We start from the raw sequence: 27754 nt of genomic DNA, 5'->3' as shown, positions 1-27754 counted from the left end.
AACTGATGATTAAAATTAGTTTCATACATGTGAAAATACTTACCTGGCTGTTTATTTTACTAAAGAAAAACTTAAGTTTTACTAGATAGTTGCTGCTCATTGACACTGTTTCTAACACATTTAGTAACTTCACCGGGAAAAAACTGCCTTCTTAAGTAAGAAGAATTGCTGATCCCTTAGACACACAATTAATTTATCCAAGAACACCCAGTTAGTACACATGTGAGTGCCTCATCAGCTCATGTGTGAGCACTCTAGTGGGCATAAATTGTGAGGTTTGGTAGCAGGGGCTGCAGAGGTGACCTGAGCAAAATATGGCCATTAACTGTCCTGTGCTGTTCAGTTCCTGCTGGCTCTGAAACCCATACAAACACCCTCACACACCCCAAAAGCTGCCAGAGCATCACATGGCAAACTTTCCTCACACATCTAAGTATATGCTACGGTAAGAGTTGTGAAGACACGCATAGACACATGGAGTGTTGAGGAGACAAGCATCTGATGAGACATTCTTTGAGGCAGGTGTTCTATACCAAAAGGAAGTCCATACCTGAGGACATGCACTCAGGGGTGACCCAATGCTGGGGTAGGAGCAGCCATGAGGGGTGGGTGAGACACAAGTGAACACAACCCCACACTCAAAGGAATTCGGATGGACTAAGTGTAACATGCAGGAAAAATGAGGAAAGTTGAGACTAGGAAGGTGCAAGGATGATGATGTTTGCCTTAAGCTGGGCCCCCGAAGTAAGAATAAAGAATATTTAAGTGTTTTTTAAATATGTTCTCTTTTCCTGAATACTCATATCAGTAATTTGAAGTTTGTGTTAATTAGCAATAAAGTAAGAATTCTGCAAGTTGTAACTCTTTTTCCTGTGACAGAGAAACCTGGCAGATGGCTTTTGAAGGATATCCTTCAGTGCAAGCAGAGAAGAACTCTGACCAGAGTATATCATAAAGCACTAAGCAGTGTTCCAGACTCTAGGCCATATTTTCTTACTCTACCTGGTATCAAATCCCCAGAGCATAACTCCCATCCCTGCAGCCAGCCCAGCTATGCCACCACCAATTATCAGCATCTTGAGAGATCAAACAGATAGTGATGCGCATTCTATGTTCACTTATTTCATCACATACTGTGTCTGCAATATGCCTTATCTTCAAAAGCACTTTAACTTTAAAGAGCATCAGAGGCTAAAAACTAAGTACTTCAGGGAAGTAAAGGAAAAATCTTATCTCAACAATGCAGCATAGTTAAACAGCTGGTTTAGGCTGCAGGAGCAGGTGGTCATCTGTATGAAAGGTGCCATATGTAGAAAATAAGATAGAAATAAGTTAGGAAGAATTAAGTTAAAGAAAACATGACTAGAGCCACTTTTTTCTGTTCCACAGGATATTGGACTTAACTTGGACTTCAATAACAAAGGATGCTAACCCTATTTGCCCAGCTATGCAAATCTTTCCTTTAATACAGCTCTTCTCAGGATGAATTCTGACAGGTATACTGAAACTAGTATCAGAAGGCAGTTCAGAATGAAAAAAAGACTGTTTTAAGATCCTTAAAAAAATAAAATAGTGTCCTTCTGAGGCATGATGTGATTTAATGTATATTTTATGCTTAAAATAATTGCAATCGATCAAGCATTTGCCAAAAAGAGATGAGAAGCCCAAGGCAAAACTAAGACATAATACATTCACCTACAAACTTCAGTTACCCTTGGCTGCACTGGATTTTAGACAGGTGAGAACAAACAGGAGTCCTTGATGTTGGTGTCCTGCCAAGCAAAAGCAGATCTAGTACGTCTTTTGGGGACCATCCTGTGAGCAGTCCAATCCTGACCACTTGGGGAAGTCTTAAGAGGTTCTGATCCAGAAACCTGCCTTCAGAGATGCTCAAATGCAGTTAAATCAGCTCCTACAAGGCAGCACACATGCCTAAAGCCACTGTGATCCAGCAAACCCAAAAACAATCACAAGAAATCAAGCACTGTTAGTTATCTCTTAGAAGTGTCACGTGGGAGAGCTTAACTGCCTTATCACACTAGTAGTCCAGCTTTCTAGTATGCACTTCTCTGTAAACATCAGTTGTAGCAACTGTATCTTCAGAGGAGACACTTGTCCTGCTGCTGTTATCTAACCTGCAAAATCATTGCCAAAATAGCCAGCACCACTGATCTGGACCTATAACATGTAACCAGATAACATTATAGGGAGGTAGTGGCACCCTCCGTTGACAAAGTATTCAAGCATCCATCCCAAAAATATGCATTGAAATATCATACTCCCTAGAGTTCAGATGTCAGTTTACAAATTACAGAAGCAGAGCCAAAACCTTCAGACAAATACACAAGCCAAATTAATAAGATAATTAATAGAAGCCACATAACAATAGCATAATGGACATCTTAAAGCAATAAATTTTGAAACAGTACATTCAAATGTCATTCCAGTTTATACCAGTGGCTTGAAAACTAAATGTTTGATGGAAGACAAATGCTAGGAAAAGAATGCATACCAAAGATGCTGACTCACAGCATAAAGTGCTTCTTACAACTGCAATATTTGAGTTATTTAATTCTGTGGCTCAGCTGACATACCTATACTTAAGTGTCATCCCTCTTGCATAGAATGTGGACAGTGCACAGGACTGCTCATAGCTATTCCAGGAATTTACAGCACAGGTTCCCTTGCTAAAGTAATGAGTTGATGATTATATAAACTTTACGTGAACTGGAAAAACAGGGCAAATCTTTCAGTTTCCTTCAAAAGGAAATCTGTTTGAAACATAAGTTGCATTCGCAGTTACGTGCTGCATAAGCTTTTACAATTTATCTCTCCCAATAAGCTATTGTTCAAAAAGCTTCTTAATTTATTGTTCTTTGTTCAGAGAACAAGAGGTGGCCCAAAAATACACACCAAAATGCTGTCTTGTGTTAACATTTTGTAGCAATATGGACCACAGTAGAATATATCTTTGTTAGAGCAAGCTTTTTTGTTAGAAACATCTAATAGTTGAGGGAGAAAAGGGGGAGAATGCTCTTGGTGGGTGGTTTTGTCTGTTTGCTTTGTTGTTGTTTGGTTTGGGTGTTTTTTTAGTTATTAGGGAATTAAGAATTACTGATTTCTTCAGAAGACCTTCAGGTCTGCAGTAATTTGGGGATGGGGGGTTGCTGTTGTTGGCTGATTTTGTCAAAGAACGCTTTTCAGGACAGTTAACTGGATTTCTCAATGCTTTATTTTTTTTGGCCTAAAGTCCAAGCCATTTCAAGATTTTGCTTATCAAAACTGAGCAACTGAAAACCTTTTTCTACCTTCAGTCTTCTTAAAACCTTTTCCTCCTTCTTTCAAAGCTTAAAATAAAATTAAACTGGGCATGCGAGTAGAATCCTCTTTATCCTAGAAGGGTAACAAAATATAAAACCAATCTAATATCAGTGATCTAAATGCTGAAGCAGGGGGCATCCAATGCAACTCTCTTGATTTCTTGGATAGAGATGACAAAGAAGCTGGTCCACTGTAAGTACTGCAGGGTTAAGATAGGCAATCATTCTGGGAATTCTTATATTCTATAAAAATCAGTATTCTGTAGCTAATGGTGAGTGATAGTTTAGAATCACAGAGCGGTTACAATTGGAACAGACCTTAAGATGATCTAGTTCCAACCCCCCTGCCATAGGCAGGGATGCTTCACACTAGATTAGGTTGCTCAAGGCTCTGTCCAACCTGGACTTGAACAGTGCTAGGGATGGGCAGCCATCGCTCTCATACTAAATAATATCTTCCTTATAGCAAACTTAAATCTCTCCTGTTTAAGTTTGAACTCTTAGTCCTCATCCTGTCATTACACCCTGATGAAGGGTCCCTCTCCTGCATCCCTGTAGGCCCCCTTCAGATACTGGAAGGCAGCCTTCTCTTCTCCAGGCTGAACAGCCACAGTTTTCTCAATCTGTATGGGAGGTACTTGAGCCCCTTTATCATCCTCATGGCTCTCCTCTAGACTTACTCCAGCAGCTCCATGTACTTCTTCTGCTGGGAACACCAGAACTGTACACAGTACTCCAAGCTGCATCTCATAAGAGCAGAGGGGCAGGATCACCTTCAGCTTCATGGCCATGCTCATTTTGATGCAGCCCAGGATACGGTCGGTTTCTGGGCTGTAAGCACACACTGCTGGCTCATGTTCAGTTTCTCACTGTCCAACACCCCCAACATGCTTCTTCACAAGGCTGCTCTGAATCGCTTTTCCACGCAACCTGTAGCTGTGCCTGGAAGTGCCCCTGGCCCTTGTACTTTGCTTTGTTGAACTTCATAAGGTTGGCATTGGCCCACCTCTCAAGCGTGTAAAGGTCCCTCTGGATCCCATTCCTTCTCTCCAGCATGTACACTGCACCACACAGATTGGTGTCATCAGCAAAACTGCTGAGGGTGCATCAATCCCACTGTCCATGTCTTCAACAAAGATGTTGAACAGGATCATTCCCAACACCGACCCCTGAAGGACACCACTTGTCACCGGTCTCCACATGGACACTGAGGCGTTGACTACAACTCTGTGTGCCACTATCCAGCCAACTCCTTATCCACCAGGTGGTCAATCCATCAAATCCATGTCTCTCCAGTTTAGAGACAAGGATGTCATGTGGGACAGTGTCAAACGCTTTGCACAAGTCCATGTAGATGATATCAACTGCTCTGCCCCATCCATCAGTTCTGTAGCCCTGTCATAGATGGCCACAAAATTGATCAGGCATGATTTACCCTTAAATGAAGCCATGGTGGCTGTCACCAACCACCTCATTTTTTGCTTACTGAAGGCAAGGTAAAATTTCTACTGGCTTCACTGAAATGAAATTTCACCCAGTAGAAGGAAATGAAAGACTAACAAAAACGGGAATTGCTAATACCAAGTCAAGCCAGGGCAAGACAGTCATTGTATACACATGCTTTCTGTATTAGTCAAAAAACTGTTTTTCTTCTGTGGGTACCATCTGCTTCACTGTCATAACCATTCAATCCTGAGGTAATATTTTGGTACACTGACAAATAAAAGGATAAATGTTAAAAACAAGTATTTCAAGAGAAGTTTGTATTTAAAAAATAAAAAAAAAAAAAAAAAATCAACATTGTTTAGGGGCCTGTGTTAGAACACTGGAGAGAAATCAGAGAGTTTGACACTAGGTTAATTAGATTTAAATAGCTTCAGAGAGAGAGAATGTGCAACAGGAAAATACCATTCATCTTTGTAGCCAGATTGCTTAAATTTACCAGAGCTGTCATCAAGACCTTTTAGAGACTAGTTTCATGATTTTGTTTATGGTTCTGCAAAGAGAAACAATATTGACTGCTGACATTATCATGGCTTGTAGTTTTTTGCCCCTTAACTTCACTGTGGCTGACTAAATGAAGTTATTCATTTAGCTTCATCTCCTTATGCAAAAGTGAAGGATACCCCTTTTAAGAAGATAAAAAGATGCAACTAAAGGGCCCAATCTAGGTCATGAGGTCCCATCTCCTTCAATTGCAAACACCACGCATAATCCCCATCATAAACATAACTTGGCTTTGGAAAAGTTAAGTAGAAAATGTTTCCTATTAAAGGCAATTTGAACTGTGAGGTCATAGTCATAATACCCTTACAGATATACAAACGAAGGAGCAAAACCACTGAACCAAACTTACGCTGTGGATGAAGGCCTTTCTCTGTATCTGATACAATTCAAACCTTACCGAAACCAGATTAAAAACTGGACCAAGCTGGAAAGAAAAGCAGACCATCTTTTTTTTTTTTTTTTTTTTTTTTATACAGGTACAGGACAACATCTTGTTCTGTATCCCTAGAGACATGGGAAGGTTATACACATCACAAGAAAGCTTGTCATTTAGGTTATTATTTGCATAGAGGCGCAGATATTTACTAGTTCTTTGGAAGTTTTACTTTGTTCTTCAGCACAGATGTGATACAGTTAAAAGTTTTGTATCTCTCCATGCTGTTACCCCTGATGGCACTGAAATAACATCACTTTTCTGTGGAAAATAAAAAAATAATTGCTAATCCCCATTTGCTGTCAATGAACTCCCAGTCTGTCTCCATCAACACACCTTACTACTCATCAGCTTGTATTGCCTTGCTTTTTTCATTGTCAAATATGAACAGAAAGTGAAAAGATAATTTCTGGCTTGTAAAATATGCTTCAGTTTAGTCTGACTGAAAAAGTCTGGTTTGAAAACACCAGGGAATGAAAATGCCACATCAAAGCTCTCCAAATACCAGCATATGAGTTTTTTGTTCTCTTTTCTTTCTTTAGTAATCATTACTGAATCCTATTTTGTGGATTCTTCACTATTGAGGGAGTAACAAGGCCATAAGCTTATTTTTTTCCTATTTTATAATGTTTGTTAATGAATAGTTTGCTCATCTCCAACTCTGTATATTAGCCAGACATTAATTCAGATCATACTGAAATTAACTGCTTACTTCTGTAAGGTTTTGTTCATCAGCCACTTCTTTGTTTTCTCTCAAAGACATAAAAGACCCTGATAATTTATATTTTGCAAGTGAGACTAGTAAAAAGGTCTGGAAGGACTCAAGCAGTAGCAGAACACACACCCCATCCCACCCCTTTCCTTTTTTTTTTTTTTTTAAATCATAAACAGGGGTTCTCACTTTAGTTTTCACTTGCTCCCACCATACTGATCAGTTAACTCATCCTACACATGCTCACTGCCAGAAGGGAAGATATGGCAAAATGTGAATACCAGTATTTATTTGGTATTTGATATATTTAAAGATCCATAGACAGTATTGATTCAGAAGGTATGGCAATAAGAATTACTTGGAGATGGACGACTCTACTGGGTCAGTATTATTCTAAGAGGAGAAAAAATACTGGTAGATGATTTCCTGAAAATGTGGAGGGCTGAAACAGGAAGGATACATAATAAAGCAACCTCTTTACATCCAGGAAAAGGGGTCACAGACAACTGCTTTGCATCATTGTGCTAAGCCTGCCAAACAGAGAGATGGTACTTGAAAAGATGCCAATGTCACCATTTGTTTAGAGCTGGTTCTATCAGAACCAGAATGAGGTTCCTTACTGGGACGATGTGAGAAACCTTGACATCAGAAAACTTAAAACCACAAGAAAATAATCCTGACTCTTCTTGGCTTCTAGAGTCTTAAAACAGCATCCCAATATAGTTCCAGCTCCTTCAGTGTAGGATGTGAGGCTGAGGATAGAGAAAAATGGTGGCAGCTGAATGAACTTCATTGGAAACCAGTGGTGACAGCACTGTGATAGTAAAAGAGGAAACAGAGTATCAGTGAAAGGAATTAATTTCTCTCCTTTGTAAATCAAAGCCTGCATATACATGGTACAGTGCATAAAAATTCACAGGATGAACAGTTATAGTGGAGTTGAGGCAGCATTTGGGTGAAAGCTAATGTGACCTCAAAGCACTTACACGGCACCCCAAGGAGCAACAGCATGAGAACAGAGGTATCAGAGTGAACAAGTTCTCTCCCTTCACAACAGCAGCTTAGTGTTCACCTCTAGTGAGGAAAAGAAGGGAGGAAAAAATTCTGCTCTATAAATTGCAGTAAGTGCCAAGTCTTTTTGCTAAGTAAGTCTTCTTTAAAGCAACATGAAGTTTTGTTTGAATTGTTCAGATTCAAAGAAAAACAACTACTTATTGTTTGATTCAGCTTAACTCCCTACATGTCCCACTGCTGTTTTGTTAGACATACTATTATAAGGATTAGCATGAGTCCATCAGACCAGCTGTACTTTATTCTTACGATTAGTAAAGATTTAAATGGAGTCTTGCATAAAAATATAGATTTTGTACAATTTAATACTAAACACTAAGCTTACTGTTTACTGATTTTCAAGACACTTCCTTAGATATTTGAGTCCTGGACAGGTTTTGCAGAAATAAATATCCCAGGAAAGAATGGTTTCTCTTCTGCATATGGGACATTAAAAGCTAAACAGAAGTGGCCCAGGGATGGGCCCAAACATCCTTCTTGCTATGAAAGAGCACTTAATGTTTTTGGATATACAGAGAGCAGAAAAGAAAGGCATAAAATTACTTTGCTACAGCATGTTATGCATGACATGGAAAACAGAGTACCACATTCACTCTCTACCTCCAGAGCACGCTATCATAAGTAGTGATATGAAAAACTGTTTTCAGATGATGTCTGAACAAAATATCAGTGGCAAGGCAGCAAGTGGCAGGGAAAATGCTTTGTTCAATGAAGCACCTATATGTGTTTGATATCTTTACCAAATTGATTCTGCTTGAGATCAACTGATTCAAATTTTAAACCATTTCAATATGTAGCCTATGTACATAAATAATTGATTCAGTATTTAAACTAGTTATATGTGGGGGTTTTCTAATGAGTTCCTTATAGAAATCTAAATGGCTTTGAAATCAGTTCCAAATCTGAATTGTTTCAAAATGTGTCTTATACTGAATGACAACTGGTCTTCACTGTTTGGCCACTAATGCAATGTGATACTCTGTGGGGAATCAGAGTTCAAAACTAGCAGGGAGTATTTTGCACCTTCAGTTGTGAGAGGCTGCAAGTTTAGGAAGAATAACAGATTCTTTTACCCAAATCTAACTGTGCCCAGGGCCAGGCCTCAAAATAACCACAGCATCTTCAGAGACAGTATTAGAGGTTACACTCCAACCTGAAGACAATCCTGTTCACATGTCATGAGCAGTTCACACTTTCCTTGGCAAGCTATCTTATATTACATTCTTAGTTATGTGAAAGATAATAATGGAAAAATAATAAAAAGTGGTATGTTAAAGCTATGCCAAGTATAAGACACATTTATCATGCTGTCAATGGAATTTCTTACCATATGTCTCAATGGATTTACTAAAATTAGTTTTGTTTTATACCTATAATAGCTATTGTTCTTAGAAAGGGCATGTATAATGTATTTTACAAAAAGAGTGATGCTAAAGCACAAAAAAAAAAACCCAAAACAACACCCACCATGGTACATGAGCCCTAAAAAAAAATGAACCTTTTAGAAACGTGGTCAAAACTATTTCTTTAGGTCTGCTTGTGAAAGCTGAAGCCAAAAAAAATGGGAGTATTCCTAAAGCTCAAATTGCTCTAGATTCTAAATTGAAGATCACATTTACTTGAGACAGTTTAGCTCAATTCAGGTTTTTCACTCCTTCCTTTGGGTTGTGCCAGGTAAGGAAAACCATCATTTGCTAGCTCAGGTTTTGCTTCATCTAGGCAATATTTCAGCCGGCTCCTCCTCACCCAGTGCCCATCTGGAAAGCAGGTTCTGGAAATTGCCAGCATTGCTCTAGCTTCCCTTCTGAGATAACTCTGCCTGTGTGGAAAAGCCCACAGCAGGACAAACAAACAATCCAGTATGATCTGGGATGCAAGACTAACAGTAGTGCACTAATGATATTACCTGCAGTGCTCTTCAGATGTTGGCCATCATGCTAAGGACATCAAATCCTTGAGTAACTTAATCTGTTACTAGAACTGTAGCTTTGCATTCAGTAAGTTTGGCAGGAGGACTGGGTTCTGAGCTGGGTAGACAAGGCTGACAAGCACTGCATTTTTCTTGGGCAAAGCTGCTGCATGCACTCCTAGATCCTCATTTAAGATTGGATACAAAAAACATATCATGCTTATTTAATTAAACATATTAATAATAGTAGTATAGGCTAGTATTAAGTCTAATTTAAGATTCAGCTTTAAATAATTACATGGAATCATATCCCTCATGCAGTCCTCCACTATGCTCTAAATATGTTCCCTATACTAAGTACAGATGTAACAGACCCTGGCATAAGATTGAGGCTTTAGGACCAGCAATAAAAAAAATGGAAGTAGACTAAACTAACTTGCATTCAGTGATCAGAATTCTACCAGTTTGGCAGGTAACTTACCTGGCTAAAGGTTACACAAGCTGAGATCACTAACAGAATCATCTGGGATATACATAAAACAAGATCTCTAACGCAAAAGAAATGTAATAGACGCCTGCAGCACTGGCATAAAAAATATCCATTCCTTTACTGCAAATATATGAAGTAACATCTGCTCGCTGAATGATGTCATACAGGCAGTTCAACTAATTTGGTACAAATATGAAAAGAAACTTTAGTTCTTCAGAAGAAACAGGGTAACATTATTCATATCAAATGTGAAACTTACATTTAAAACAGTATCTGAACCAAATGTATTTTTCACAACATTAATTACTGCTCGAGCTTGTTTGCATTGTTCAAATGACTTCGCTTCTTTGTCAGCTTTACGTTGCACTTGCACTTTGAATCTTTCTTTTAACAAGGAGTGAAAACCAGTGGGAGGGTCTGGAACTTGTTTCTCACATTGACATTTCTTTTTAATTCCTCTAACCAGTTCCTTATAGTGAACACCTATAAAATAAAAAAAGACACAACTAAATGTAAAAACTTCACTCCTCCTTCTTCTCCCTCAGTTCATACCAGTTTAGTTTTCAATTCCGAAGGCACAAATTGCATTTCAACATCCAGCGGATGTCAGCAGACACAGTTTATCTAATTCTCTTACAAAGTTTGAGAATTCCATCTATACATCAAATCCAGTGAAGTTTTATGCACATAAGTCATCCTTAAAGAAATATAATCACTGGCTGACCTTAGTGGGATGTTTAGCGTGAGAGAAGGTGGCAGGATTGGGCCCCAAGTTTTCATAAATAACAGAACATCTCCAGATGAACATTCCACTGTTAGTTTTTATAGTACGTCTTCCACAGCCAGCCCACATGGTCTCACACACACATTCATAGATGCCAAAACAATAACAAATTAAAGTTTGGTTTATAAAAATGGCCTTGGCTCAGATGCTGCTTATACAAGTTTGCATGCTGTTTACCCTGAAAAAAGGTGTGGAACTGACCACAATGAGGTGACAACCTCAATTCCACTCACACATGAGGTGGGAAAACCAATAACAAAGTGCAGGATGAGGAAAGGACACTTTGTTTTTCCTGGCTTGTGTGTGAATAAACTGTGTTTTGTTAACAAAGAAATGAAAGTCATTTTGTGAAGCAGAATAAGGAACATCTCTCTTCCCCCTTAGCACATATATGCATGTAAACATTTTTACATATATATATAAAAATAAACAAAAATATTTACATGTCTGATTGTACACACACATGCATACTAAATATTACAATCCACACAACTATGAAGTCCTAGATTATTGTTTTCCTAGCTTGCTATCCTCCGCAGGCACTGGAAGATTTTCACTGACTTCAGGGAAACTGGATTTCTAAGCATTACACTCCCCCCTATGCTGAGCAGTGATTCAAGGACTACATTGTCACCCAAATTCTGCCTGTGCTTTCAAAACAGAGTTTAAAGGATAGAAGGGGTACATACTGATTCCCTAAACTATTGAAATTTACAGTTATGGCTCAGTCCTCCAGAATACATCAAAAACTGATGCTGTCAAAGTAGTATGCACAGAGAACCAGAGAGATGCCTTAGAAGATGAATCAGTTTTATCCAAGTATTGTTCCTGTCCAAATCAACAGAAGGGTTCTCAACAAACATCTTGTAGGCCTGATATTTAGCCCCAAAATAGACCAATTAAGAAAGGGGATTAAATGTTTCACCACACCCATACCCACATCATTTCACACAAGTTTTTCTGCAAATAACATTTTTCTTACCTATTACCCACAGTCAAATGCCTGATGGTATACATCTCATTAAAACTTGGTTTTCCCCATAATTAATTGAGGATACCCCAAGCTATACATTAATTACTAGCAGAGATGCAAAAAACTAAAGCAAGCTTGCTTAAGCATACACTGTCAGTTCAATGCCAGAAAACATTCTACAAGAGATTACACAGACCAGCAGATGCATGTGGCAGGGACATTTCTATTAGAAACACTCTAAACAAAGCCATTTAGTATGGAGCACATTTTGCTTAAAAGATATACACATGCCATTAGAGCAAGGCTGGGAATAACTATAAGAACTTTAATTGACACTAAGGAATAACTGCCAGTATTTATAATTCTACAAAGTGTCATAATGAGTTCACTGGAAAAATCTCAGTTCCATCCTGCACATGTGTGCATGATATTTTCAGACCATTAAGATAACAAAAGCTAAAAGGAAACACTTCTTCTTAAAAAGTAAAACCTTTATGCATGAAGTGCTACAGAAAATAGGAGGTTTTTGTTACAACCCTGGGAAAATACACAACTGGTTCCGTTAAAGAAAATATGCCTCAGATACACTCCCCAAATTAATAGCTCTTCCCTGTCTTTTGGGAGGAAGACATTAATTCATCACTACCAGCAATTACTATATACAATGCACTTGCAGTATCTGAGCTGCTTGGTTAATGAGTAGCAGGTAAAGTCAAGCAAATCTCTCTCTAATCCCTGTCCATTTACTCAAGGAAGGAAGGAAATAAGCACAGAATACCTCTGATGCAAGATCTAAGTAATCCAAAGAAGAAGCAAAAATGGGTTCTGGAAATGCTTAACCTATATTCTGTTCTACCCCATATGGCTAATGGAATTATACAAATATAAGAAACAAAAGATTTAACCCACAGTAATTCTTGGATCCCAGATTCTTCTAAAGTCAAACCAAAATGCTGTTCTCTTTTTTTTTTTTTATTTTATCCATTAGAACATTCTAATAGCTTGCAAACTGGTTGTACAATATAGGAAGAACTGGTTTTCAGCACTAGCCTTCAATCTGCAGTCAATTCTGTAAATCATCTATATCAACTTCCATTCTTTGATGTTATGACAGCACTACAGACCAGCATCTGGTCTTCAAGATTTAGATTCAAGTTTTATATTGGAAATGGTATTTTCATTTATATAGTATTACCATTTACATACCAAATTTGAAAAGGCTGAATCCGCAGGTCTTTTGCATGGCCTATCACTGTTTCAGTATCATGCAAGCAACTATGACTATTACCTTAAAGTAATAGTTTGTGCAGTATAGACCACATTGATAAAAAGCATTCTGAACTTGCTATTTCTGTTAATGCGAGTTTTCCCATAGCCACCCTCAGGGAAAAGAAAAAGCAATCTATCTTTTTATTATCTCTATATATGCAAAAGTAGTAAGAGTTCTGGCAGCCCTAGAGTCGGCAGGATCCAGATTTCTCTGAAAACTGGCAGAGCAATCCCGTGAAACAGATATGTTCAGACTCATACTTCTCTCCTCTGGTAAAATGGCCACTGTTTTCTCAGCCTAAACTTTTATACATCTCAAAGCTTCCTACTGTAACTGTCCCCCACATGGAAAAAAAATACTTCAGCGCCATGAACCAGCAACAAAAAAAATAAACAGTTCTAATCCTAAAGCCAGGCTGTAATCAAGCTAGAATGGGATCTGGAGCTGAGTGTTACTCCTTTCTCTTACATATCTCTTAATTTCATTTGCTAAGGTGGTGATTCATTTCAAATTCATGCTAACGAAACACAGTCCTGTCACAAATCTGGAGCTGCATGAGCTCCCATGAATATAGTCCCTTCACTTGCAAAGCATATTTGTTTCAGGCATAACCCTCTTTGAGCACATTACAGAACAGTCCAAGGTACATTGTGTATTACTATGTATAAGAGACTATAGACAGTAAAACAATGAATGAGCTTATAGAAAATAACTTGAATTTAGAATGCTTGCCTAAGATAATTGATTTTTTCATAGGGTAAATTTATGTCCTCTGTTGGTACAGCAGAAATAACTACAGGAATATATACTACTGTATACAGGAATATAATAACTACTGCATTTGAAGAATTCAGATAATTTATAGTTTTAACTGGAATGCATATGAAGTACATTAATTTATTATATTTCTTAGGTGCCATGAGCAAAACCACAGGCATAGTTCTGAATTTCATGTTCCCGGGACTTACTATTAATGTAAACAGTTTTGAACAATCATGCCCTAACGTAAATTTAGAGCCTCATTCAGACTATGAGCCAGTATACATGTAGAAGATCAGTTGCAATCATGCTCCTTTCTGCAGGTCAGAAAATTCATTTGGTATGTGTCTTTGCTGTATACACAAGTGTTATGTCCTTCCATTAGGACAGAAAAGACAGATAATTGTAAGTTACTGAAAATCATTTGTGCCTTTTGTTAATTTTAAAATTTTCTTTAGTTATCTCTTATATGTAGCTGACCTCCCATATAATTTAATATACTGCTGAACTTGGGACATTTGCTTTTAATAGATTTTGCTTTCTCCATTTACATTCATTCTGCTAGTAAAAACAACACTAGTTTTATTTCATTCCACATAGATTAATTCTATGATGCATGCATCGTAGTTCCTCCCTTCTGACAGAATATATAGTGAGGCACAGAACATTTAACTCATTTGCATACAGGTAGTATATCCAGCAAGAGAAAGCACAATCTTTTCAACCATGACTGCATCTGTGAAGACTACTCTAAATATAGCAGCATTAATAGTATGAAATGCTTTTTGCACTCTGCTTTAGAGAAGGGTTAGCATACCTCTTGCTATTAGAGTTTTTTTAATCTGGTTGGGGGTGGGGTTATCATTATGTGTATAGTGAGAGATTTAAAGGCCTCATTTAGGAACAGAAATTAACATGAGAAACATGAACAATATTCAGAAATCTGCTTTCTGAATCAGAAGTTAAGCTGCTCACACAATTAGCTTTAAAGTAGCTAGCTCCAGACCAGTTAGCAGTGTCTATCTGCACAAGCAAGCCTTATTGCAGGCACACTGTTTGCATATTTACTTTTTCAGAAGTCTACTACTGATAGCAGAAAAAAAAAAAAAAAAGCCTATTACACTGCTTGTAGTCCATTTGGTAGGTTAATCTAGTTTAAGTCTACAGCAGACTGAATAAAAACATTGTACACCCTCAAATATGCATAGACAAAAGCACACACCCTTAATACCACAATTTTGTAAAGGTCTAGCTCATTTGATTTTAAGAACAGGAACTGCACTTATGCAATATTCCTCACATGATTTGTTACACTTTTGCCTTACAGGCTTCCTGCCATAGGAAGTCTTTTAGTTTTTACATTTAATTCTTTAAGGGTCTTAAGCATTTTGAAAGAATATACTGTTCAAATACTCCTTTATAGTACATTATTTCCTTTTTCTATTGATTTCTCTTTTTGTTTTCTCAACTTTTTCATTGAAATGTTCAAAGAATGTCCCTAAGGAAGCAATAGCATATTAATGATTGCTTAGTTTATTCTTACAAGAACACTAATTTAGATTATTTTATTATGTTCCAGACAATGATTGCCTAACCAGATAATGTAAGCAAAGTTAAGTAAACTGGAAACAGAGTTCAATTACAAAAATCATTCCTTGGAACTTTGTAGAGATGCATTTGTAGTTGAGAAATACCCAATAATTCAGTTCATGGTGCAGGGAAAGTTATCACAATATCAGTGATGACGAGGCAAAGCAGAGAAAGCTTTAGCCAGGGAGTAAATAATGTGATTGAAAAAAGCATGTCAAAAGCTAGTGTAATATCACTGTAGAAGACTTCTAATCACAGGCTTTTTAGGCACAGAATTGTGTCCCAGATATAACTATTACAGTGGCCAAATGGTTTTAACTTAGGAGATAAATTATTCCTCAGGAAGTATTGTGACATTTGAAAAACAGAGAGACATTTATGCTCTTATCCTCTCCTTATCTGCATTACATCAACAAAATGGTGTCACTCCTTATTTCAGTTCAACATACCTTAATATCACACAGAATCACAGAATCCCAAGGGTTGGAAGAGACCTCAAAAGATCATCTAGTCCAACCCCCATCATCTAGTCCATCCCCCAGATATGATCTTCTGGAACCACAAACACAAGTCTTAAAGGCAGCTTGCATTATTGCTGGTGTACAAAGCAGGTTCTAGTCACTTCAGACACCAAGAATTAGATACAGATAAATCAGTCTCAAGACCACTGGGAAAAAGCAGCCCGGTAGCTATAAATTGTTCAGCATAATGTAAATATTCATCATAATGTAAATCCCTGCTATCACGGGTAGATCTGTGGGAGAGGTTGTGGGGTTGGTTTTTTTTACTTAAAAAATTTCAAGCACAGTACATCTATTATCGTTCCTATTTATAGATACTGAAAGACACTGCATGAAACCAAAAGGAACGCAAGAAGATGGCACTGATGAAGACAGGCTGAGAGAGAAAGGATATCCTCTAAAATTTTTGTTCTATATACAACTACATGAATGACCATGCATCTCAATTCATTCTGTTAACAGTTTTATGACATAAACAAGTCTATCCTACCCTGTAAAGCGCATCATGGTGTCCTGAGGGAATTGGCTGATGGAGTTGCCAAGCCATTTTCCATCATATTTCAATACTTAAGGGTGCTTCTCAGAAAGATGGAGAGAGACTTTCTACCTGGGCCTGTAGTGACAGGACAAGCAACAGTTCTAAACTGAACGGGGTAAGATGTAGATTGGTTATAAGGAAAAAATTTTTACAATGAGGGTGGTGAGACCCTAGAATAGGTTGCCCAGAGAAGCTGTGGCTGCCCCATCATTGGAAGTGTTCAAGGCCAAACTGGATGGGGCTTTAAGTAACCTTATCTACTGAAAGATGTTCCTGCCCATGGCAGAGGTTTGAACTAAAAGATCTCTAAAGATTCATTCTAATCATTCTATGATTCCTTGGTTAAGAAAAGTCTGTAGATCAGCAGTGCTCCTCAAAGCTCCCACACCCCAAAAAAAAAAACAAACAAAAAATTAAAAAAACCCCAAAACCTATGAGGACATCAACACTATTGTGAAAGTAATTTCTCGAAAGAACAGTATCTCTCCATAAGGACTACCAAAACCACATGAATAGAATGATTCTGGGGGAAAATGCTTAAGACTCACCCTTACAGAACATTACTCAGCCACATAAAATGAAGTCTACTGAAATCAATCTGCTTCACAGGAAGTGGAACTCTTTGCCTATGAAGTAAAAAACAGCTAAGTTTTGAGTCTGGGGAGCATTGGGGTTTTCTTTGGGGGTTGTGGGGTGTGGAGTGGGGTGTTAAAAGGTAATTTGTACATTGGGTAAGACTTGTTCTCAGATTTTCCCAAGACAAATGAAAAATACCTCATTACAACATCACCACATCCTGTATATGATTGTATAAACCCAACTTCTGAGTTGTCACTGATGTATTTTATGAGAATTAACTGTAGAAAGCTTGGGGTTTTTTGTTCCTCAAGTAACTTGGCCTTTCAAAATATTCTAAGTATACAGACTCCATGTACAAATTAAGTACACAGATTTCGTAGCGTACCTGTTGGTGTTGGAATAAAGCATCTACACTAAACCAAAAAATATGAACTTACTTTCTTACCCATTACTAATTCAATGGAGAAATTTAATAACAAAATGACAAAATAGTGCATGGGATTAATTACCTCCCAAGCCAGTATGTGATACAGTGCGCAAATGACACAGGTTATAATTATGTTTAAAACAATTTACTTGCATTTATAAATGCTAAATCTTGACACCCACAAGCAGTTTGAGATAGAGCGAGATTATAGGATTAGGAATGATAATACATCAAAAAGCTGTACTTTCTCTCCATATTTCTAAAAGTAATATGCTTTTTTCCTCATTCTCAGTTTATTTACACTACTTCCATCTTTTGATGTAAATATTTTACCTTCTGGAAGCAGTGAAAAACATGACAGTTCATCTTTATTTCATTTTAGCAGGCACCCCAGATCTTATTCAGGAGTACATTGATATAGTACGCATATGTATGTATACGTATATACACCACTCTAATTTAAATGTACTTTCCCTGACCTGGTGAGCTAAGCTGCTTATAAATCATCACCCCTACAGGTGTTTCTTGGCCCAAGATACGTAAGAACCAAACGTTTCCATATGAGACAACTTTTCCAACAAAATCACACTCAAGATAGAAACCAAATGTCAACCAATAAGATCAATAAGTAAATAAATTAGAATTGTTTTAATGAAATCTTAGGACTTGAAAGGACTCAAGACAACTTACATCACCTTCTGCCTCAAAACAGTTAATACATAAAGTTAAGAAATGTGTCAAAGAGCTTCTCCTCTAGCCACAGGGCTTACTAATGCTCTAGCAGACTAACTAGATACAATTTCCCCATAGCAAATTTGTTCTGACTGTTATCTTGGTTTTCAGTTTACAGATATTTTGGTCATTTGTGGTAACCAACTTTAAAAAAAAAAAATCAAAAAAAAATCCAATGGATAATGTATAAGTCCCAAATAATTCATTAACAGGCAGTAATATAAAACCTCAGGACAGATACATTAGATCTGTTACTTTGCTGTCAAATGGATTGCTTGCATGTCCCTTGCATATGGCAGCCTCAAGTAAGAAAATTAAACTGACTCTGAAAGAGCCAGATTAAGTGTTAAAAAAAGGTGCTCAGCATACAATGCAGATAACGAGCAATTCTTGCTATTGTAATAAACTGCAACTAGTTCCTATTCAGTTAATGTCTATCTGTCATTACGATAAGACAGTTACCTTTTTAGAAAGAAGCCACTGGTAAAGTGGTATAATATTCAAGTCCTTGGTTTTCTTCTTACCTAACCCAACAGAGCCGTTTCAGTCACTTGTGAAAGATTCCTGTTGTAAAAACAAAAAGCTCATTTGACATTTGAGGTTGAGCTTTACTCATCTGTCTGCTTCCTGGAGCCTGAAACTTTGACATAACATTAATCCTGAGCAGCTGCTTCACTCAAAAAAATGAATTTGTTTTGGAAAGCTATTTTAGAAGTAGGCAATTAATAAGCAAATGCATAATTTAACAGAAAAATTAACAAATGCTTGAATTCTTTCCTGATAGTCGTATTAATTTTGATGAAAATTTTAAACTGGTATGGCCTCTGGAATAACCTTCCTGTTCACAGTACTACTGCATACTGCCCCAAAAATGCAGATTGTTAATCACCTGATCCTAGTCTTTTGCAAACAGTAATGTTGAGCACAGTGCAGTCAAAAATAGCAAAAAACGTAAAGATACAGCAATAAATTTAGGAAATACATGGTTGAAAGAAAACATGTTTTCCTTGCTAAACTCAAAGTTTCAGATTTCTGTCACTACTAAAATTATTGCCTGTTGTTCCCCTAACTAAATTATTAATTCACTGACAAATATAAGTTACTGATGTACATATTCCTTCCAGATGTTGTATTTCCCATAGCCCTGTTGATAAGAAAAAGCACAAGCAGATCTTATTGAGCTTGATGTTATTAGCATATGTCTATAATTATAAACAAAGAGAAAATATCCTTAACTATTATTTGCTCTTGATTGTGTTTAGCACTAGCAGATAGGGCTGTCTTTCCCCTTCTATGTCTCCTACATATTATTCTGCCACCAAAAAAACTTCCAGGAATTTCTATACTATATGCACTCTTCACATCCTCAGGATAAGAATCAGGGCAAGAAAGTTACATTGTCAGCAAAAAACATTATCCATAAATCCTCAGCTCCTAAGTAATTCATTGATTAAGCTATGGCATGTACAGTCAAAGCAATCAGGAATCGCAGTTCTTAAGCAGACTCTTCAAAGGCTTGTCACCTGATGCTGAGACAACTGTAACACTTGTCACAGTGTTGCTATTGTCAAATTACTATTTGTGTTTTAAACATTCAGTAGAAGTCTACCTGGTCAAATAACTCCATATCTAGTACAGGCAGCAAACTATAGATGATGTTGAAGAGGGTGATACATTGGAAAGGATGACAGATGACGCAAAAAAAAAAAATAGTACAACAAAACCCTTTTAAAGATTTCCAGTGGTAGTTTCTTGGAATAAGAGAAAACAACAGCGTATATGAGCTTTCATAACAGACAGTAAAAAATATCTAAGGATTTAGTGGTTTATCATCTTATAGTACTGATAACATAAAATGGAATAATTAGGAGAAATAAAATATTCATTAAGCATTTCTCTGCATAAGAAAAGGCTTTAAGTATACATACAATCTGAAAGTGACAGGGTCAAAAGAGAAGATTATTTAGTAAAAGTCTTACTATCCATGGAGTTGTGTTGCTCAGGGTTCAGCTATGTGGTATTGCCACCCTCCATTCAAGTCATCCTCTTACAACCATTGGACAAATTGGCTACATCTTAAGCAATGAAGCAAGAAGAATACCTAGATCCACTAGAGAAAACAAGGCCACAGCTGAATTAAGTGTAAAAGAAGATCCTCAACAAGCAGAAACTTCACCTTTTGCCCAGATCTTCAGAGAAATCTGAAGCTACAATCATTTCCTAGCAATACAGCTCACAAAATTCTCAGTGTATTCAGCGACCCCATTTAGGTAGTCATTCAGGTAGGCCTCTCTCTCACTGGACTGGATATTGAGGAGCCTTGTCTAGCACAATTATCTATAAGTCTCCAAAATGAGTCCTAGCTTAGGCTAACTGTGTGATATGAAACAGTCTGAATCAAAGACATAAAACTAATTCCCCAAGTCCCCAAAGCTGATGTAGCAACATATCTGCTGGCCTCAAATACTTAAAATATACAAACATACACTGCAGGCTGTCATGGATTCAAAGTCCAGAAATGTTTTAATTTGCAACACTTTTCCAAAGTTAGAGTCTGCATTTTGTAGCAATTCTGGAAACTTATCCTAGTGTCTGCTCATGTAATGCAGGAAAGCTGATACAGATCTCCTCACAAACCAAGCTGAAAAGTTTTGTGATTAATGCCTTATTTTACTTGCTTCTTTACAAAGGTTACAGTCAGGCTTGTTTTTTGAAACAGGCATATCAGAGCATAAGAAGGAATACTGCACTGCACTATTCCTGTATGCAAGTCATAGAAGGAGATTTTATACTTACCATACAAGTTATTCCTAGTAATTAATAAAGAAGTATTAAAGAAGAAGTTCATTACATAGGAGAATTTATACTACATACTCCTAAAGCAGGAAATAAGCACATTTGAAATGAGATCAGGGAAAAAAAAAAGGCAAAAGGAACATTCTATCATTGAATGTTACGCAAGTGACACTACTGCACTATTAGCCTCAGTTACCCCAAGATCAGTATTTAGTATCACTCAGCCAGACAGAAGAACAACTTCCAGATGCTCACATCACTGGATTATATTTCAGAAAATGTCATGTGAACAACAGCCCACCTACCAGGAAATTTGGGTTGCATCAGAATGAAGCACAAATTCACAAACCAACAGTAATCAAGCAGTGTAAAGTAGCAATTACCTGAGCATGACATGTACGTGCCAGCCTCTTGAATACAAAAGCTTAAGTGCTAGATTTTTTTGTAACTAGGCTGAAGAACTTTTAGTGTACTGGCAGTTAACTTGATTACATGCTAAACATTTGCTTTAGTTTTATTCTACATACTTCCATTTTCTACATAAGCATGTAGCAAAATACCCATAGCACTTCTAAAGTCTAAATCTGAATCTGTATCTTTAGCCTAAATTCAAAGCTCTTTCATTTTCTGCAAACATTTATGTCTTTTTCCCTAGCTCAACAAGCACAGCTCTTTAATAAGAATATGAAAAATTCATAAAAAAAGGCAGGTAGCCAAAACAAGTCTGAAAATCTCTTCAAATTTTAACCAAATTTGAATCAAACTTCAAGCTTGAATCAAACTGGACAAAAAAAGCCTCAGACACAATCACAAAATCACGGACACAAAATTTAAGGGGGTGTAGGGGTTGCCTTTTTTTTTTTTCTAAGCCCTTCTGAGAAAAACACCAAAAAAATCCCCAAACCAAACAAAAAACCTAAAAACCCACCACCCACACACACAAAAAATAAGAATGTGTGTACTACCCTTGCAAAGGTGAGCTGAAACAGCAAAAAAAACTTATGTGAAGCATACTGGTTGTTCTTGCGTTCACCTACAGCTTTGCAATACTGTGTGATTCTAGAAATTGTAATCAAATGTTTAATTGCTGCAATTGTTGAAAAACATCCCCTTCTACAGACATAGAAAGGTTACCTCCTCAGGCTCAGAACATTAACATATTTTCACAATTATTCATGCTTTCACATAATCCTTGATTCTCTCTTTTCTGGAACCATGCCAGTAGCATCAGAAGTGGTTTCCTCTTCTAAATTTACCTCTGTATAGCTTTTGGAACACACATCACAGCTGCAGTTCAAATTTTTCCCCAATCCCTCCATGTGAATTCAGGAGTTACACATAGACAGAAAAAAACCCTCAAAGCTATGCTTCCATGATACAGGGAAAACTTCTGGTTTTTATTCTTCCTACCTGCTAGACCAGCTCACCTTAATAACCAAAGCTACCTACTCATTCCCTACTTTTCAGTGTCTCAAAGGAGGATGTTCCAAACACCATTTCATTTATCAGACACTAAGTAAGTACACTACGACATTTCAGTGGGAAAAGAGGTGAGTATAGAGAAAAGACCTCTATAAAATCATGATGAATTCAGTAGCAATTACAAATGGGCATTAAAGTAGAAAACAAGTACAATGGGGAAAGGATTTATAAGTTGTAGAATACTATGCTATAAGTAGTAAATGCTTGAAAACAAAAGCCGTTACACTTGGTAAACAAAGCACTGCCTTTGGTTCAGAAAGTCCTTCAGCTTCCGATTCTTGGAAGCAAAAAAAATTAACATGAGAAAATAACATTATATGTTCATCCCAGTTTTATACTCTTTAGTTGTTTGCTTTTGGACACTCGGGAAGATGCTTCTGACAAGGAAGTCATTGTTCTGACTTGTATTTTCAAGGTCTAGTAAAAGCTCAAATAGAGAAGTGGAAGATTCTGAGCAACAAAGAATTTACAAGAGAGATCAAACACCCTGTTTTTTTAGTCTGTTGAAACTACCATACGAATTGAAAGAGTAGGTTGTTTTCTTAATTTCTTAAATATTGATTTAAAACCTTTTTTTTTTTCTTTTGGACATATAATGTCACTAAGTGAAGAAATCTGGAAACAGGTTAAGTCTTCATTCTCTTAAAACACATTTCAAATGTTCAGGAGACATTTAGGACTCTGATTAAACATCTCCAAATACAGCCTCCTATAAAGCTATCTCAGTCCAACATATTACTGATTTTTAAAACATGATGTTTAGCCTGCAAGGCCTCCACTCTTTGTCTCCCTTCAATATTTCTTAGATCACCAACTTAATCTTTTGTGAAGAAAAATGCTTACAACATTATGAAAAAAAAAAAAGAAATCTGTGTTGTGTCTAAAAAAAAGCATGAAATTCCAAAATAGCTCTTCACCTTAGTAAAATTGCTTACTAGACATCTACTGCAGATGTAGTGGATGCAGTCTAGTTAGGGGCAGTTGTTTCGTCTTGGCTATCTACACACTCCTTACAACCACACAGACAAACCTCCTCAGTACAAGAGGAACCGCAGGTTCAGACCCCTGGTGTGTGCACTTGGCCAAGGAGCCACTGGCACGAGGCTACCATCTGCGGGGTTATGACTGAATGCCTCCAAGTCAGAATCCCACCTAGACATTTGATGTTGTGCTGTTGCGACACCAGTCGCTCAAGGCTGACCCAGGAGATGACAGTCTTGCTCAGAATGCGTAGGTAAAGCCCTTCCCAAATCTTCATTAGCAAAGACAAGCCATCCTCACAGGGGAAGGAAAACTCCTAACTTCAAACCCAAGCAGATGGAGCTCGTCTAACTGTGTTAGGTCTTCCATCTAAGAGAAGGACACTCTTACAAAAAAACCTACGACCTGAGGACTTTGCTGTCACCGTCCTAGCTAGCTAGGCCCTGGCAGATAAACCTCAGGTATTAAGGGTGGGGCCAGTTCCGCGCATGGTGTGCCTCACCTAAAAAATCCATTACACAGGCTGGAAGGGTTTACTCACACTTGCAAAGCCCTGTAGCGACAGGCGAGACACAAAATGGCAGATGACAAGGAAGCTGCAGATCCAGCCTTCCATACGGGTGGTTCAGGACATTGGCCGCTCAAGATTGTCCCAGGAGATGACAGTCCTATTCAGAAACAGCCTGAATGCCTAAGCAGCATTTTTTCCAACCAGATTTGCCTATCCCACATTGCCCTTAGTCATTGTGCTTGTAATAAGCGTGGGTAAACCCCTTCCCAAATCTTCGCTCGCCAAGCCAAGCCATCAATCAATCAATCAAAACATATGGCTTCTCTCTTCCTTCTAAGGCAGAAGTGTCTATCATATAAAACCGGTATATCTTCAATTTGGAAAATGAAGGGCATCATTAAGTGTAGCAACTGGTACACATTCATGTTTTCAAAACAAAAAAAGAAACAATAATTATTTCATTTTAACTCCCAAAACAATTGCATTGAAGTATTTAGATTGCCTAATTCATTCTTCTGACTTTCAATACTTCTACTTTCAGGTATCTAGAGTACAAGTTAGTGCTTTGTTCATTTACAAACATATAAAATAGAAACAGACCTAAGTAGAGAAGCCACAGAAGACAAACCTGAAATGCAGCAGTGTGAATGCAATGTCTTTATAGAAGAAATAACACAAGAACTTACACGTTCTCAAACAAGTAAGACTGCCATCAATCTGCGAGAGCCTCTGGAGGTATCTGAACTGGGCAAACAGTCCCCGGCCAAAACAGCTGCCATTACTTCCTGGCCAATGGTGCCAACTGCTATGTGTGCACCTGCAAGAAAAGACAGAGGAAACCTACTTCCACTGAATAGCTGAAAAACATATGTCAGCTTATTAAGCTACCACATAGACAGTTTCAGACAATAGATATAATTACTGTCAACGGAAAACATTATCCTAGACTACAGGAAATTTGAAATAGGAGCCAAAAGTGTTCATCAAAAAACAAATGGTCTCACATGAACACTTGCTTTCACTGCTCACTCATACAGTCCCTCCAATCCCAGAAGCAAAAGCAGCAACGTGTGTAAATTAATTTTGTTGATATTTTTTATGTAATTCACAGTTCCTCTTCTTTCTCCTTTCATGTCCCCTTTAATTCTTCCCCTTTTTGCTCTTGCTTCTGGAAGACCATTTCCCAGCTCTTCACACCAAAACAGATGAACAAAGGCAACTTAATACTAACTATAACCTTTACAGGTTTAGATAACAACAGCAAAACTTAAAATACACCTGTTACATAACAACCAATTTTGTGAACATTTTGTGTCATCCTATTCTGCTATTTTTCCTGCTTCAACAGTATATTGTGGGAATTTGAAGTTCTGACAAATTTACAGTGCAAAGCTAATAGCAGCAAGATGAAACAATCTAAGCAAGCGACCCAGGCCATTATTCATCATGAAGTCAACTTGTATCATTTGAAGACTGCTCATCAATTAACTAGAACGTTATGTGTTTACTGTGTAGTCTCACATAGCTATTGTACCGTAAAAAGGAACTTCCAAGTATCTGACAGTAAACTAAACAGAGCAGTTACCTATATTAACTTCAGTATTAAACATTTCATTTGCTTATTACTGTCTGATGTCCTGATCCTGCCACGCTACATTCTCAATAGGAACATCAATCAGTTCAGAAATTTTACAGGCTATGAAAGCATGGTGTTTAATACAATAGTTTTGTACTTTCTCAAAACATTAATTCTGAGATGCCTGCATGCAATTAAATGTGACCCGAATATGGATATCCTCCACTGAGTTCTGAAGCTCCTGGAGCCTCTGAGCAGTAATACAGTGGGAGTTATATCAGGTCCAGCATTTGGTAGTCCAGCTCAGGGTGGGTGACTTAACAATTTGTGCAACAGACTTGGATTACTTTTATTCCAAAGACCCAGCTACAACCAAAATTAGGCAATGAAAGAAATAGCTCAGCTAACAGCAGAAGATGCAGCACCTGTTACTCAAAAATTCTTAAAGCAGGACAAAAGGTGAGCTTTCAGGCTGCCAGCTAAGAGGATCCAATGTGGTACTGAGTAGAGGCCTTGAATGAAAAGGATGTCCATGATGGCAGGCAGAGAACAAGAATTCTATTCATACTTGCAGTTGCTACAGGGGCTGTATTCTACACCTAACCAGTGGGTCATTAAAAAAACAAAAACAAAAAAAAAAAAGAAAATCGAACCCCAAAAACCCAAAGAAACAAAAAACACACACACAAAAACCCCACAAAACACAACATCAAAGAAGTTAATAGTAACAGCTATAGGGTACCCTGTTTGAGAAATATAGCCAACTTGTTCTTCAGTCATATTCCATTACTTATGTTCGATGTAAATGTTTGTAACAGTAGCCTCACATTTTAGGAAAATAATAACCATCTGGAGGGTATTGCAGAACTATAATTTCCCACATATTTGAAAGGTGACCAAAGTTATAAGACAAAAAACATCAAGAATGAGTAAACACAAAGAACCTACATCTTGCTGAGACACAGAGTGAAGGAAGCTGCACAAGCAGCTTTGAATGGTTGCCCTGTTCTTTCGTTTTTTCCTGAACGTCTGCTCTTGGTCACTGCTAAAGATAAGACCCTGGATTAGACAGATATTTGGGCTTACTTAGTTAAAGTTCACCCCACACAAGCCAATTTATTTATCATAGTTACTTTCAAGTACCAAATAATGGCATAAGGGTTGATCTGACTTTTTATTTTTTCCATAAAAGGAAAAGCAATCCTTCAAATAAAAAAGGTCTAAGTAATGGGCCTGCTATAAACACAAATTCATTAATAAGCCATCATTTTTATTTACATTTCAAACTAAATTACCCGTTACTTTTGATCATGCTGATGTCATTAGCTCCAGCTCCTACTGCCAACGTGACTGCCTTCCTGTGTTTCCTAATCAACTCTGAAACTCATGTTTTTTGTAAAGTGACTCAAGAGCAAGTCACAGTTTTACACATACAGAGAAGTTCCAAGAATATTCTCCAAATCAGCCTCAACAGCAAGAGCCTAAAAACTGCTGGTAAATCAGCTAGTTTTGTAACTATTTTAGGGCAACATGATGTTGGTCATTCCTTGCACTTAAGTAGGGTATCTTCTTTTGTAGCAAATTCAAAGGAATTTTAAGCAACTGAAGCATTTAGCAGAAAACCTCATTCCTATTCATCATCATAAATCGTCCTCTTATATGCATATACACATATATAGCATATATAATCTCAACACACACAATTATAAAACAGATTTTCTTGCACAATTGTTTGATTTCACTTTTACCTACAAAATGCTAAAAAGAAACCAACTCACTAAACTGGCTACTCGAGAAAAACATTCAGCTTTCCAGCTGACACTGTGAAGATTAAGGAGTAAACAAAAGGACTTACTAAATTGAACTATCATCTCAACAGGCATTTAGTACAGGAATGTGTGTTTCTCTGGTTCATTACTTGGAAGAACATCCGTTGTTAACTTTTGCAATTATCATTGCATAATGTTCAGCCATACCCTCAGAAGGTTCTCTTTTGGGTTTATATTTAATACTGCAGCTAGCCAGATATGGAATGAGGCCAGGAACATAAATACTGTAGCATCTGAATATATATATCACAGCATTTAATTTACTGTGAAAATTGTGACGTTAAAATATGAAAAAATCTTCTAAAAGGAAGAAGTCGGGATCTCAGAAGTTTTGGAGCGCAGCAAGTCACAGGATACGGCAGTGAAATAAGAGGGAAGCATGTATTGCAGAGTCACACTGCGAGACAAACAGGTGGAGACTAGAACTGCTAACTACCTTCTAATGCAGCTACAGCTTCATGAAG

The 27754-nt window shown here is 37.4% G+C and overlaps 1 protein-coding gene across 1 annotated transcript; it reads right to left on the bottom strand.

Moving 5' to 3' along the window:
* Positions 1-6744: 6744 nt before the first annotated feature.
* LOC136018981 (uncharacterized) lies at positions 6745-27435 on the bottom strand. The gene is made up of 5 exons (XM_065688696.1): positions 27380-27435; positions 26410-26520; positions 24572-24702; positions 10202-10425; positions 6745-7286 (listed from the first exon to the last, which is right to left on the bottom strand). The coding sequence occupies exons 1-5, from the start codon at positions 27433-27435 to the stop codon at positions 7089-7091; spliced, it is 720 nt and encodes a 239-aa protein (XP_065544768.1). The 3' UTR covers positions 6745-7088.
* Positions 27436-27754: the final 319 nt, after the last annotated feature.

This window comes from Lathamus discolor, chromosome 8, assembly GCF_037157495.1.
Source record: "Lathamus discolor isolate bLatDis1 chromosome 8, bLatDis1.hap1, whole genome shotgun sequence".
NCBI classification, from domain to species: domain Eukaryota; kingdom Metazoa; phylum Chordata; class Aves; order Psittaciformes; family Psittacidae; genus Lathamus; species Lathamus discolor.
The sequence above is the reverse complement of the archived record's forward strand: the minus strand, read 5'-3'. Positions and strand labels throughout refer to the sequence as shown.